General features: G+C 45.3%; 2 protein-coding genes across 5 annotated transcripts; both read right to left on the bottom strand.

Annotated features, from left to right (window-relative positions):
• Nucleotides 1-1,540: 1,540 nt before the first annotated feature.
• Nucleotides 1,541-4,717, bottom strand: LOC125542474 (putative lipid phosphate phosphatase 3, chloroplastic). Of its 4 annotated transcripts, XM_048705521.1 has the most exons (9): nt 4,528-4,717; nt 4,122-4,199; nt 3,368-3,631; nt 3,189-3,276; nt 2,974-3,083; nt 2,769-2,862; nt 2,284-2,472; nt 2,142-2,201; nt 1,542-2,003 (listed from the first exon to the last, which is right to left on the bottom strand). In XM_048705521.1, exons 2-9 carry the CDS (start codon nt 4,140-4,142, stop codon nt 1,843-1,845), a joined length of 987 nt encoding a protein of 328 aa, XP_048561478.1. In that variant the 5' UTR covers nt 4,143-4,199; nt 4,528-4,717; the 3' UTR covers nt 1,542-1,842. The 4 variants fall into 4 exon arrangements, with proteins under 4 accessions (XP_048561481.1, XP_048561479.1, XP_048561478.1 ...); XM_048705524.1 differs by lacking the exon at nt 4,122-4,199 and having other exon boundaries at nt 1,541-2,003; XM_048705522.1 differs by lacking the exons at nt 4,122-4,199; nt 4,528-4,717 and adding an exon at nt 3,969-4,085 and having other exon boundaries at nt 1,541-2,003; nt 3,368-3,634.
• A 6,342-nt stretch (nt 4,718-11,059) lies between these two features.
• Nucleotides 11,060-12,416, bottom strand: LOC125547739. Its single transcript, XM_048711530.1, has one exon. It carries the CDS (start codon nt 12,386-12,388, stop codon nt 11,060-11,062), a length of 1,329 nt encoding a protein of 442 aa, XP_048567487.1. The 5' UTR covers nt 12,389-12,416.
• Nucleotides 12,417-13,546: the final 1,130 nt, after the last annotated feature.

Below are 13,546 nucleotides of genomic sequence, written 5' to 3'. Positions count from 1 at the left end.
GGCAGATGGTTTTACCTTTACCAGTCAGTTTGTGTAGTTTCTTGTAATTTAGCTCAAGCTGCTATCGCCTTGTATCATATACGTATAATCAAGTGAAAGAAAGCATTGCCAAATCTCACATGCCTCTGTTTTCGCTGTGTGGTGTTTCCCCCTTTCACCTCCCTCACAAACATTTTGAATCACTGAGCAGCAGGAAAGATGTTTATTGCTTGTTGGCAGATCATCATCTACTGCTCGGAACAGAGCTCGGCGAAATCTTGCACCGAATCAGCATATTTGCTAAATACAACTCTACTGCTAAAACCATACACAGAGTATTGTGTAACTACCAACAGTTCTCCAAATAGAAGGACTGTTCACCCATTAGATTTCGTCACTGGTGTGACATAATCAGTAACAAACATCCTATGTCACGGAATGCGCGAGAAAGTCGCCCATATGTATCTATTGGAAGTTGGACAACAAGGCGAGGTAAAAGCAGATACCCCATGGACAAAGTTTCTGCCAGCAAAATATTAGAGAATAAAGTGACAGATATAGGTTTGCAACTCACTCTGTTTTTCTAGATAATGAACAACTCACTCTATCTTGGAAGTTTTCAAAGAAACAAAAAAGAATGCTCTTGAAACAAAAAGGACCCTACCTTGCACTTCACTTCCTTTTCAGTTCGCTTTCGTAACTCTAAAGTGTTAAGAGCTGCAGTTCTAGTTCTCAGAAAACGAAAGTGCAGATCTGCCCATGAATCATATTTTCGATACCATTTTCAGTTTTGTATGCATATACCTGTGCTGGTCCAGTAGCACACCCTGAAAGTTAATCGACTTTCTTCCAACTTATTCCTTCAGCCTCTTGCCCCGTGCTGAAGAGGAACCAGAGCATATAGAAAGTTACCTAGATAGTAAGAACTTACCTTACTTATGGCGACCGCATAAGATTAAACAAGGGACACTTCCTTTCCTTCCGTGGTCTGCGCTCTTGAAAGAAAAGAAAAAAAAAGCGAAAGTGGAAGAATCCGCTCGCAATCTAGTTGTTTTCACTGCGCTTGAAGTGCCAATCATGCCACCTGAAATGGCATTATTGGTTTCCGGCTAAACACACGCATTGGGATGCTCAGTGCACTTCTACCGAAGAAGCGAATACCGCTTTGTTGAAACCTATAAAATACAGACACCGAAGCTCGTAGCTTTTTCCAGTGTGCGTGCGACAGAAGCATATTTAACAACACTAAGGAATGCTTTCCAGCAAGATTAACATAACACAGAATCACAGAGCCTGCAGTGGTTGCCCTCATGGTGTAAAGCAGAGATTTCAGGGATCTGCTGCCTTTTGCCTCTAGCTCAACAACTAAGATGATTGATCCGTGTCAATCTCTTCTTCCCAGCTTGGAATAAGACCAAGGACGGGGAATAAATACAGTCGGTCAGTATACGTTTGCACTTTTATGTATGAACTGATAGATACAGAGCCACTGGACCACTAGCTACCCCGGGCGGTGCAACCTGATAGAGAATGTTCAATGCCTCTAGATATGCTTGTCATTATCGCCGCTCAGTTGTGCATGTTTAACAGCGGAATAAGTTCGTACTCAGTACTTCCACCGGCCACTCACATGGTCTACGATGTTAACACATGATTTAGATACAACAGGTGGCCCTAGAACAACTAGGTCAGAATATACTGAGCGAGTGATCTTTGTACACAAGATGAACAGGCATAAACCTGAGGTGGAGATAGCACATATCTAGTTCTAAACACCTAATACTTGCTAAGTGCACACATAAAGAAGTTTTTAAGGCATGCTTACTGTACAAGGTACGCTAGTCGGTTCCACAGAGGGGTGAGTTACACACTTCCAGATTCCAAATCATTTCTTGATCTCCCGTTATGGTGTTGGCCGGTCAATCCGATATGATGCTGACCTGCAGACTGTTGGTTTTGTGCATTATTTGAATTGCCTGCCTCAAGCTCCTCCAGCATGTGGAAGTATGCATAGGGCCCCCAACCTTGTAGGGGAAAAAAGATGAGACTGTCAGATCAAACAGAAAAATTCACAATATTGAACGATAAATTGATAATACCTAGACAAGAAACTGAACTAATAGCAGAAGATATTTTCATTATTTTTGTGGAGATTGAACAACCTTGATGGTGATATGGAGGAGGGAAAAAGTGCAGATAGCACAGCACTGCCATGATATATCCTGAAATACATCGATTAAACATGGTTACTGAAGGCCACAGGATGCCATGCATTTGTGAAGAGAGCGGGGAAGAAGTACAAACCAATCAGGCCGCCGACAAACACATCCTCCCAGTGGTGTCGATAGTTGTCTATTCTAGAAATCCCAACAAGCGAAGCAAGAAGAAGAGGAAGAATCACGATGCAAAGCTTTGCCACGTGACCTTTGCGATCAAACGCCTTAATTTTGCCAGATAAGTATAGTGACAAAAATCCAAGTCCAGCAAAAGACCCTGCAATGCAAATTCTGTTAAATACTGACTGTGCATGCAGAATGACTGTAGTACAACTCTATTTTGGAGGAAACAATGGAAGTGATATGATTATTCACAGTATCAACTTGAGAATCGAGATCACTACCTAACACAAAGCATGGGTATCCAGACTATCAAGTCAAGTCCAAGTTTATAGCACTATAAAGGAGATAAGCTACAATAGGTATGCAGCAATTGTTGACAATCTACCTCAGAGAGCTCTATCCATCAACATCGCATCTAGTGTAGACATGCATGTAACAGTACAAACTTACACGACGTGTGTCCACTAGGAAAACTCTTGCGCCCATCGGTTAAGAAACCTTTCTCGCCATGGCAGATCACACCACCTGTCACTTGATCATATACCTGAGATAAACATGCCAGGAAAGTGCCGTGTTAATTTTACCTAGCAATGAAACATGCCAACACTTTAAAGTATGGAACTATACGGACATACAAAAGTCAGAAAATGCATACCGGCCTTCCATCAGGAAAGCACCGCCAAAAGAAGTCTGGCCTAGGTCTCCCCACAGCATTCTTTATCACATCAGTGAAAGCGGCAGTGATCAGCACAGCAAAAATAACACCTGCATTTTCCATACACGAACAGGGTCATGCGAAACTTCGCAATTACAGAATAAGTGCACAGAACAACACAACCATCAGATGAAGACACAAACAGAATTAATCACCTAGTGTTGCGTGGTGAAGATCATAGACGTCTCTTCTAGCAACATACAGTGCTATGAAGACAAGCACAGGGCACAGCATAGAGATTACCTGTTGAAAGGTCCAGCACCCAGTGAGTATCAGAGAAGGGTGAGTATAAGCTTTCGTCAGGGTATGAAACTGGAGAGGTTCAGAAACATACAGGAACAGCCCATGCTGGCACAGTACTTGGTTTCACCGGGTACCTAATATCAGTCATCATATCCTTCCCGACGAACCGGTTAAACGGGGGAGCATAATGCAAGACGACCACGACCGCGGCTAGGAGAATAAGAACGACCCAGTCGTATGTGTGCTTTCTGGCCAGTCCATATCCGTGCGTCTGAACCGTGTGCTGAACCTGCTGCATCCTAGCCGGCTGGCCAGAAACCGGTGCGCCAAGACCCTCGGTGGTCTGTGCGCAGTTCTGCTATAAGAAAATATAAATGGTGGGTATCAGCAGGCAGCAGCTCAATGTAAGCAAACTGCACCATGGCATAAATTCGACTGAAGAAGTTGGCTGCATCGTCGAATGGGTTATCTGAATATGCTAGGCCTACTAGTGTTGTTCTGATTCTTAAGAGATCATCATATCCTGAAGAAACATGTTTGTGGAGTAGTTACAGTAGCATACAAAAGTCTACACATTAGGTCACAATGCAGCAGTAACAGTCTAATTTGAGCCGTACTTCAGACAGAACAGCTGGCTTTCTGACAAGAAAAAAAAGTCATCGATTTAGATGCCACGCGCAATTACGACTTACTGAACTCATAGAGCACGCCGAATCCACAGCCGGGCAATCTTTGCAGAGCAATACTAGAGCAGAGATCCAATGCAGAGCTGTATCATGCGGCAATGCAATGCAGAGTTGTGTGACGAGTACGTATATAAGAGCATAGCTCGATCTTGGTCTCACCGTGTTGCGCCCACCACGCATCGAAGACGCGGAATGGAATTACGCCGGAGGCAGGCTGGAGATGCTGGGAAAGTCACCCTGAACCAACGAAGCAAGCACGCGTCAATTCAAGCACCAGCGGTATTTCAAGTGCATTTCCGTTCGCATCATCAAGCACCGGAACTGAATCTAGACTGGAAAGTGCGAAAGGGACGCTGTCGATTGAAGGATGGATGGGTTAAACCCCGACAAAGGGGACGCTACTGAACCCTCATCGTCTCCGAACAAGAACCCGAAAACAAACAAAATAAAAGACATATGCGGTGGTGGATCAAACCCTAGAACTAAAAATGGCGGGATTCACAGGACAAAATCTCGTGATTTTAGAACGAAAAAATAAAGGAATTTGCGGAGCGGTGCGCGTCACCTCGGAATTAAACCCTTGGAGGTGGAGAGGGTGGCGATGGAACAGAGGGACGGATGGATCCGGGGAGTTTCGCCGGCGACGAGGGGGGAGGGAAAGAGAGGAGAGAAGGGTGGAGAAGGGGGTGCCGGAGCAGGAATTGTGGTTGGGTGCGGAGGGCGGTGCCGTCTGCCGTGCCGCGACACGTGCGGGTACGCCGGAACGAGGACGGACCACACCACCGCCGCTCTTCTCCTCTTTTTTCTTTCCATTTTTGCGGATGGGCTGGGCCTTGGAGTTCTTTTTTTCTGAGAAAACATGGGCCTTAGAGTTCGCAGGTCAGTCGAGAGACTGGGCCAAGGCTTCAGAAACAAGTAAAACGGCTACCATTTCATTCTGAGCAGCTGGGCTAAGATTTGTTTTTTTTAGAGAAAGCTGGGCGTACAGATGCAAAACGCGTCTCGTCTCTCTCTTCTCTCTCCTGATCTCGGCCCACGATCGTAAAAGACATGTCCATTTCGCTCAGGCTCACTCGACCCTGTACGATTGTTCACCAGGATTGCCTAAAAAAAATTGTTAACCAAGAAAGAAATAAAACTCAAGTCCGTAGAAAAAGAGTCCTGCTACAGTCAGAAAAATGTTGCTCATGCTTCCATGGAATACCTGACGAAGAATCCGCACAGGGGCTACGAAATCAATGTCGTCGGAATGGGTGAAGCTATCTGCTGGGAGTTCATCTGCCTAGCTGCTCATGTTTACTCCGTACTTCACTTTTCTGTGAGTTTACCTATGGACCAGAGGGTAAACTTGCACTGCACCGTGTGTTCGGTTTCTATTTTTCTTCTACAAAAATGGAAACGGCAGCAGGGCTGATTAGATAACAAATACTCCTGCTACTTCCTTCGTTTGAAAATACTTGTCATCAAAATAAATAAAAAGGGATGTATCTAGATGTATTTTAGTTCTAAATACATCTCTTTTATCCATTTTGATGACAAGTATTTTCGGACGGAGGAAGTATTACCCAACGAATTCAGATATAGGTGCGTCAAAAAAGAAATGAAGTCAGATACTGGATATGCATGTGCTCTCCTACGAGTTGCCACGTCCCACGCCCACGCGTACACGTAAGCAGCCGTACGAAACCGTCCTGCCATCGCGTGCCGACCTCGGCGGAACAGTGCCACACGTACCTCTCAGACGTGGCGCCCAGTGTCCACACCACTAGAAACGATCTACCTGGACGAATCACCATCGGTCGATCATCATAGAATAGTGGGGAGGATGAGTCACCGCAAGGACGAGCCAGATTCCAGTTGCCTGGCCTGGCCGCTTTCCCTGTAGGATCCACGTACCTCGCCTCACCGCCCACTGCATGCATGATTGCTTGCCACCCTCCAACCCGCTGTTCGATTGCTCTTCAATTTCTTCATAAACAACTCACAGCTTGTTCTTCTATACGTACCTCATCCAGGGCAGATAATGCTCTAGTCGAGCGTGATTTATGGAGTTCGCAGGATAACTAATTAAAGCTTCATGTCCCGGTTAGGTGTTAGGTTGTCATCGTCCTGATCGAGCAATCAAAACAGCGGTCTCTTTCGTCGACATACAGACGCCGCTAGCTAGATTAAGTGATCTACAAGGTTCAATCATGGAAGATCGATGCTCCAAGCTTGAAACAGTTTATATAATCATATACTACTATATATTCAGAGCACTACACACGGAATATATATATAAGCAGCTTCCGCGACCGGTGTGGGGACGAGAAGGTATGCGTGTACATCTGGCTCTCGTATGAACTCTCATTTGAGAAGCTAATCCAGTGAGTAAATTGCACAAAACCACCATTTTGAAAGCTAGGTTTGCGAAAAACACTACAATACATTTCTTTTGCAGAAAACACCACGTCTACGGTAATCTTTTTGCAAAAATCACTGATCGGCGGATCTTGCGCTGTTAAGTAAGATTATGACAGATAGGTCCCATTTCTCGCAGACGTGGCATAACATTTTACCCAAGACAGCGTTAGACGGGTAAAAAAGCTAAAACACCCGCAAGTTTTTTCTCATGTGCTGCCCAGGCCCTTGCCATGTCCTGCCACACAGTCAACCGTCTCGATGGCGCCGGTCACCACCATCCGCCAGCCGCCACCGTGCTCACCTTCCTGCCCCGCCACGCTCCAGCGTTTGCCAGCTGCGCCCGCCTCTGCTCAACCGCGCCACCGCCGCCATGCACCATCCAGGCGGGTAAGGGCCGACCTCGAGCAGGCCCCGACGCTCCCCGCGCCCCTCGACAGGAGCTGCAGACGGCGATGCGCGCACGCGCTCCAGGCGTCGCACCTCCGGCGAGAGATGTCGCGCTGCTTTGTCGCCCCGTTCTGCCCCAGCGCCGCCACATCCCCATCCGGCAAGGGAGGCCGCGCCACCGCGAAGAGACGATTTGGCCTCCGCGAAGAGACGCCCATCGACGGTTGCTGGATCCGGCGAGGTATGCCACGCCGCCGCCCCGATTAGCCTCCAGCGCGAGGATGCGCCCAGCGCCGGCTGCGGGATCCGGCGAGGGATGTCGCCGCTGCCGCGATTTGGCCTCCTGCGCGAGGAGGTGCCCAACGCAGGCTGCGTTGACCGCCCCAACCTGTGGCGAGGATCTGATTGCATTTTTTCTTTTTGCTTTAGGGGCGTCTGTGTAAAATGTATGGACTAGTTTGTAAAATTAGATTAAAATTGACCTAGCATGAAATTTTACGCCACGTAGGCAAAAAGGGGCCCCAGCTGTCATAAGCGTGCTTAACAGAGCCAAATCCGCTGATCGGTGGATTTTGCAAAAACATTACTGAAAATATAGTGTTTTTTTGCAAAAAAATGTATTGTAGTGTTTTTCGCAAACCTAGTCTTCAAAGTGGTGGTTTTGTGCAATTTACTCTAATCCAGTCCATGTCAACGTCGTATCGACTAATAATTAACTGCTGATTGATAGCAGGTCAACCACCGTGGCGTCGTGCGACCAAACCTATAATGCATGGTAATGAGGTGAGCACTGTATATTATCTCATAGAAGAAAGCATGATCACAGGGGAATAATCCTTGTTGTACTACTACACAATGTTTCCATCGAACACAAGGCAGCTTCTTCATTTCATCAGAAGTGGGGGCAACAGTACATGGTGATTGAAGTCTAGTTGTGTTATTGAGCACATGGTCGCGATCAAGTTTTAGAGTGAAAACTCGAGGTCCGGTTTGGACTAGTGGTACCTGTCAATGGTGGTGTTCCACGTCATATATTTGTCGGACATATTGTTTGGAGTTTGCTCAAACTTTTTCTTCGGCTGAAAACTCAAGATCTAGCATACGTGGATGGATCTCGCGACGGCGATACTTGTGTGGTGTTCCCTTCTTGACGGTGTAGTTGTTGAAGCACTTTTTTCGTAGTCTGGATGCTGTCATCAACGATGGTTGATGTTGATGATTGCTGCTCCATGTGTGAGTTTGCTTGGACAAGACATGTAGAGGTTGTGCTTTTTTTTTCCTTTCCTTCTTTTCATTTATTTCTTTGTGTGTGTCCATTTTTATTATGTGCATTCTAGTCATGCAAAGGCTGGATGTATCTCGTCGTGCTTGTGTTTTCTTTAGAGCGGAGGCATGTGATCGGCCTTAAACTGAGGCCTTTACGAAAATCCGGACAGAAGTACAACAAACGAAACAGTGCAAACGAGCAATACAAGGTCCTACGGACCCATAGACATGACGCAACGCGCTAAAAGAATGCGGCGATCAAAGGATCCCGCAAAGCCATGAAGGACGCCTCTATCCCCCATCAGCCCTGGTGTTGGCGCGGCGGAGTTCAACGCATCTTGCACGTAGGCTGCTGGCGAGAAGCTCCACCCTTCCTCGCTCCCTTGTTCTTGCCAGAAGTTCCATAGCTGCAAAAACATTACCAATTTATAGATCAAGTCTACCGGATGCCGGAAAAACTTTCCTTCCATTAAAGCTTTATTGCAAGTTGTCCATAAGGACCAACTAAGAGACGCAAAGCCCACCCAGGCTACATTACGGTCTTGCGCATTTGTGCCTCTTATGAGGCGATAGACATCCGAGAAGTTAATCGGGTTCCAGGAGCACCCAATAGGCGCCCTCAGCACACTCCAAGTAAACCCGGCGGTGATGCACTGACAAATGATATGGTCACATGAGTCATCCTGACCGCACGAAACGCATTTGCCGTCACCCCGGGCCATTTCTTTTCTTGATGCGACATTATAAGTCAATAAAATACACCTCTTAGTGGGAAAAAAGTGTCAACTTATATCTATGGTAATTGAGATTTTTTTTCTACTAATAATGCAATTCTAAAACTTACAATTTGAGTCTTCCTTTCCACTAAACTGAAATTGCACCATTTTGGAAGTTATACTTGGTATATGTATTTATATAAACCTGTGGACTTGGCACCCTTTTGTTTTCTCCAAAAGAAGTAAAGAAACGACATGCATACTTGGCTAAAAAAGCATGCATGTGCATATTTATTGTGATCTGTCACGTAACTTGACCAAGTTCGGCTTTAGGCTGGTCATAGTGGGGAGTAATTTAAACTAGTGTCATGCATATGACACTAGCCTAACTTACTACCTTCATAATGAAAGTAATATAATAATAATATCTTAGATGACTTTATTTATTAGTTTATAGACTCATCTTGTTGTGGAAAGCGCTATGTTACAGTAACATACTCTCTCCGTCACAGTTTAGAAGGCATAGTTAAATTTGCGTGCGTTTCCACAAAAGACAAGGTTTAGGGCACATTGCATTTATTTCTAGTAGCTAATTAGTACTCCCATATACTATTTCTATATGCATGCGTAGTGTGAATGCTATTTTTAGCCCATCTCACAACCAATAAATAACCACCTAGGTCCCAGAGAATTTCCAAACGCGCCTTCTAAACCGTGACGGAGGGAGTATTATGTTACCATCTCTCATTAATTACATGCCACATAAGCAAAAAAAATCTTAAAGTGCGCTATGTTACTAGCTAAATTATTCCCACTATGACTAGCCTTAGTTATCGATATCTACTGGTCAAGGATTCCTGTTAGGTACTGATTGGGTCGCTCATGGCCGTCGTCCACTGCCCAATGGTAGCTATAGCAGCTGCAGGTAGAGGCGAAGACTGGACAAGGAGAGCGGTGGGACCCGACCTTCTTTCGGGTGCTCCATCGTGGCTACTCCATCCGTTGCTCCTGCTCCACCCCCCTATAGCTAGTCCGTTGGACCATGCATGCATGTCGACCCACACTCATCTCTTCCGTCTCATCAAGCAAACACCACACGAGCCCAATGCTCTCACAAAACACCAATGTCTCATCGTATATTTGATACTACAAGCAAACAGTAACTCTCGCCATAGCCACTGATTCCCGGCTCGAGAGAGAGAGAGAGAGAGAGAGAGAGAGAGACGAGGAGCTAGCTTACGTGGAAATAGGAAGCAGGTGGCACGTCCTTGTCGCCACGCCGTCGATATCCGTTTGCCGGGTCTCTCCTTTCTCCATCGTAGGATGAGGACCAGCTCGCTAGCTCTAGCCACCGATCCATACACGTACGAATCAACTTTCCTGTTTCCCTGTTTGGCGAGCAGCGACTTTTCACCTAGGCAAGTCGACAGCGATAGCGATCCAACGGCCGTGCATGCACGCTTGACTTGAGGCCAGACGCCTTTCGCAGGTCTCGTCGTCTTCTTTCTCGTAATCATCCGTGGAATCCTCGTGGATCGCTCCGAAGCTTCTCCCTAAGAGCATCCGCAGCAGTCTGTATGTTAAATTGTTGGTACAGCTGTCCACATCAGCAACCAACAATACATCACACAAGCTCTTCAATGGATCATATGTTAAAGCTGTATGTAACAAGAGAGAGAATAAACCAGAAGCATTAAATTACTAGAAAAAGCACATGATCAACAGTGGAACACATCTTTGTAACCATAGATGATGCTTTGCTTGCAAGCACATACATGACAAAAGATCTTCAAACTGGGATAGCACTACAGCCAACAAAGTTTAACAGAAGTAGAAATTCTTACAAAATAACATAGTAGTAGTGCACTCTATTTTAGTTCTTACATAAAACGGCCACAAGCTCAAACAAGACCCAGTCGCAAAAGAGTAATCAACTAAACGAAATAAGGCAAAGGTTTCCTGCAGTTTAGCTAACAAAATATAGAAGACCAAGCTCTATCCAGCGCCATGCAAACTCCAGTAAGATGCCATGAACCTCTTCATTTTTGTAAATGCCATGAAGCGCTTCAGCTTGCCAATCCCAGCCTGAAAAATAACAGATAGAAAAGAACAAGGTTGTTACCACCATTCAATAATTTATGCATTAGTTAGCTGAGCTACACACTAGCTTTGAGAATAACAATCACACGACTACTCAACTTTTTTTCAGTCGTACAAGTAATATATCGCAAATACAGTCATGCATATAACTCATTGAGCAAGTACACTCTAGGAGTACGAGGAAATATTTTATTACGTATAGAGAAGCTATACCTAATTATTTAGCTAATTGCCATATCTCTTCCAAATGTGCTCAACCAAGTCCCTCTTGAGTTGCGTATGTGTTGAGCGATCACGAATTCCAGCATTTCTCTGAAGAACATCAGCAAAGCATGTGTTACCACCCACCTTCATTTCTAGAGGTAAAACAACTGATGACCCCGGAGTCTCATTCAAGTCAAGAGGAGTGGTGACCATTTCCCTCTCATCTTCAACTATCATATTGTGGAGAATGATGCATGCTTTAATAATATTTCCAATAGATGCTCGTGACCATAATCGTGCTGGACGACGCACAATAGAGAAGCGAGATTGCAAGACCCCGAATGCACGTTCTATATCCTTCCTAGCGCCTTCTTGAAGTTGTGCAAACCGCTTGTCCTTTTCTATTTGGGGGAGTGGAATTGTCTTGACGAAGGCAGCCCATTCTAGGTATATGTCATCCACAAGATAGTAGCCAGTATTGTACCGCCTCTCATTGACAGTATATTGCACGCGAGGAGCTTCCCCCTTCAACTCCTCAATGAATAATGGGGACTGATTAAGCACATTTATGTCATTATTGGAACCAGCAACACCAAAAAAGGCATGCCATATCCAAAGGTCATATGAAGCTACTGCTTCGAGCATGAGAGTAGGGACACCATGGTCACCGCGAGTAAACTGTCCTTTCCAAGCAACCGGGCAATTCTCCCACTGCCAATGCATACAGTCTAGGCTTCCCAACATGTCAGGAAAGCCTCGAGACTCGCCGACTTGCAGCAAGCGCTCCACATCCTCACAAGTGGGGCGTCGCAAGTAACGCCCAGCAAAGTTGGCGATCACCCCTTTTGCGAAATGCTTCAAACACTTCAATGCAGTGCTCTCACCGATCTTCAGGTAATCATCCAGTTCATCAGCAGGGGTACCGTATGCCATCATACGAATAGCCGCCGTGCATTTCTGCAGCAGTGAGAGCCCTTTCCTAGAAGTGCAGTCTACCCTTTGAGTGAAAAAGGGAGACCACTCTGATAAGGCACTCACAATACGCAAGAAGACAGGTCTTCTCATCCGAAACCTTCTCCTGAACATTGCATCGCTGTAGGTTGGAATTTCAGCGAAGTAGTCAGCCACAAGCAGATTATGGGCCTCCTCACGATTCCTCCGTATGTACCTTCTGGTACCACTTCGGCGACAAGATAATCCAGCACGCAGAGCTGCGAGTCTGGCCTTAAACTTGTTTGCAAACATCCGAGCGAAGGAATCTACGATATCTTGCTCGGCAATGTAATCGTCTAGGCTATCATCTAAGTTGTTAAGCTCATGGGAATCATTGGAGTCAGAGTGGTCTGACATGCTTGGGAGGATTGTTTGAAGGGATGGAAATGACTCAGAAATGCAATGGACTGTAGAGATGGTGCTCTGCTCGTGCACAAGGTGGTGCATTATATAGAGTTGGAGGTAGGTAGTACAATAGACCGGTGCAATACAGGTCAACACGTTGGAAATACTGCTAGTACTGGGATTGCAAGGCAGTATTGGGACTGTATGCGGTCAAGGCATTAACACAAGCATAAATTTTCTAACTACATATTAGTTTGGTACAGTCAAGGCATTAACACAAGCATAAATTTTCTAACTAAATAGTAGTTTGGTATAGTCAAGGCATTAACAGAAGCACCATTTGCTAAATCCGAGTACATAGCAGTTTGGTACAGTGAAGGCATTTAACACAAGCAGTATGGTAAAACAAAATGTCCAATTTTCAGAGAAAATAAAACAGCTATTTGATTCAGCTAATTAAATTCATACCACAGTCCGATGGGCCAAATAACTTCTCAGACATAGACTTCACAGCTTTCATATGCTCGGCTTTCATCTTGTCCGACATACTTGTTGTGTCTTGTGAAAAGAGCCACTTGAACGTATCCAACATTTTTGCCTCTTTTTTCTCCTTAGTTGCAATAGCATTGAGCCTTGCCACTTCAACCATATCATTCCGACCCTTGTTAGCTTCAGCCTGAGCAGCCATAAACTTGTCGAGCTTTTCCTCCATCTCATCAATTTCTATTCCAATCAACGTCTTCCCTTTGCCTTTGGCCTTGTTCTTCTGTTCAGTCTTAGCAGTCTTGTTCCCTCGTGGGCGTGGATCTTCATCTGATTCCAAGTCCTCTAATGGTTCCACAACCTCTGAAACCTTTCTTTTCTTCAACTTCTTAAGCATCTGCATGTATGTCTCCCATTTTGGCCAACCTTCAACAGCCTTCCAACAGTGCATGTATTTGAATTGTTCATCTTTGTAGTCTTCCTCATAGAACTTCAAAGCTTTCTCCTGCAACTGTAAATCTGATTGTCCGCTAGCATAAATTCCAGTAGCCTTTTGCCAAGATGCAGCAAGCCAACCAACTTTTTTGTTAACTCGATGAAAACGATCCTTTAGTTGGTTTAGCCTCTCTGATCTCGTGGTAGATCTACTCTTGTACTATCCATATCATCAATATTAATCAAGTAGGA

Source organism: Triticum urartu, chromosome 3 (assembly GCF_003073215.2).
Source record: "Triticum urartu cultivar G1812 chromosome 3, Tu2.1, whole genome shotgun sequence".
NCBI classification, from domain to species: domain Eukaryota; kingdom Viridiplantae; phylum Streptophyta; class Magnoliopsida; order Poales; family Poaceae; genus Triticum; species Triticum urartu.
Note: the sequence above shows the minus strand (reverse complement) of the source record. Positions and strands in the feature narration are given on the sequence as shown.

Bases quoted from the DNA above. Each gene is read 5' to 3' on its own strand.
- LOC125542474 (XM_048705521.1), bottom strand. From the start codon at position 4,142: ATGCGTGGTGGGCGCAACACG. The intron at 2,863-2,973 runs GTATGCATTTTC...TGTTTATCTCAG, and splicing joins GCTTTCCTGATGGAAGGCCG to GTATATGATCAAGTGACAGG. The intron at 2,004-2,141 runs GTTGTTCAATCT...TTCCCCTACAAG, and splicing joins TCCTCCATATCACCATCAAG to GTTGGGGGCCCTATGCATAC.
- LOC125547739 (XM_048711530.1), bottom strand. From the start codon at position 12,388: ATGTCAGACCACTCTGACTCCAATGATTCCCATGAGCTTAACAACTTA.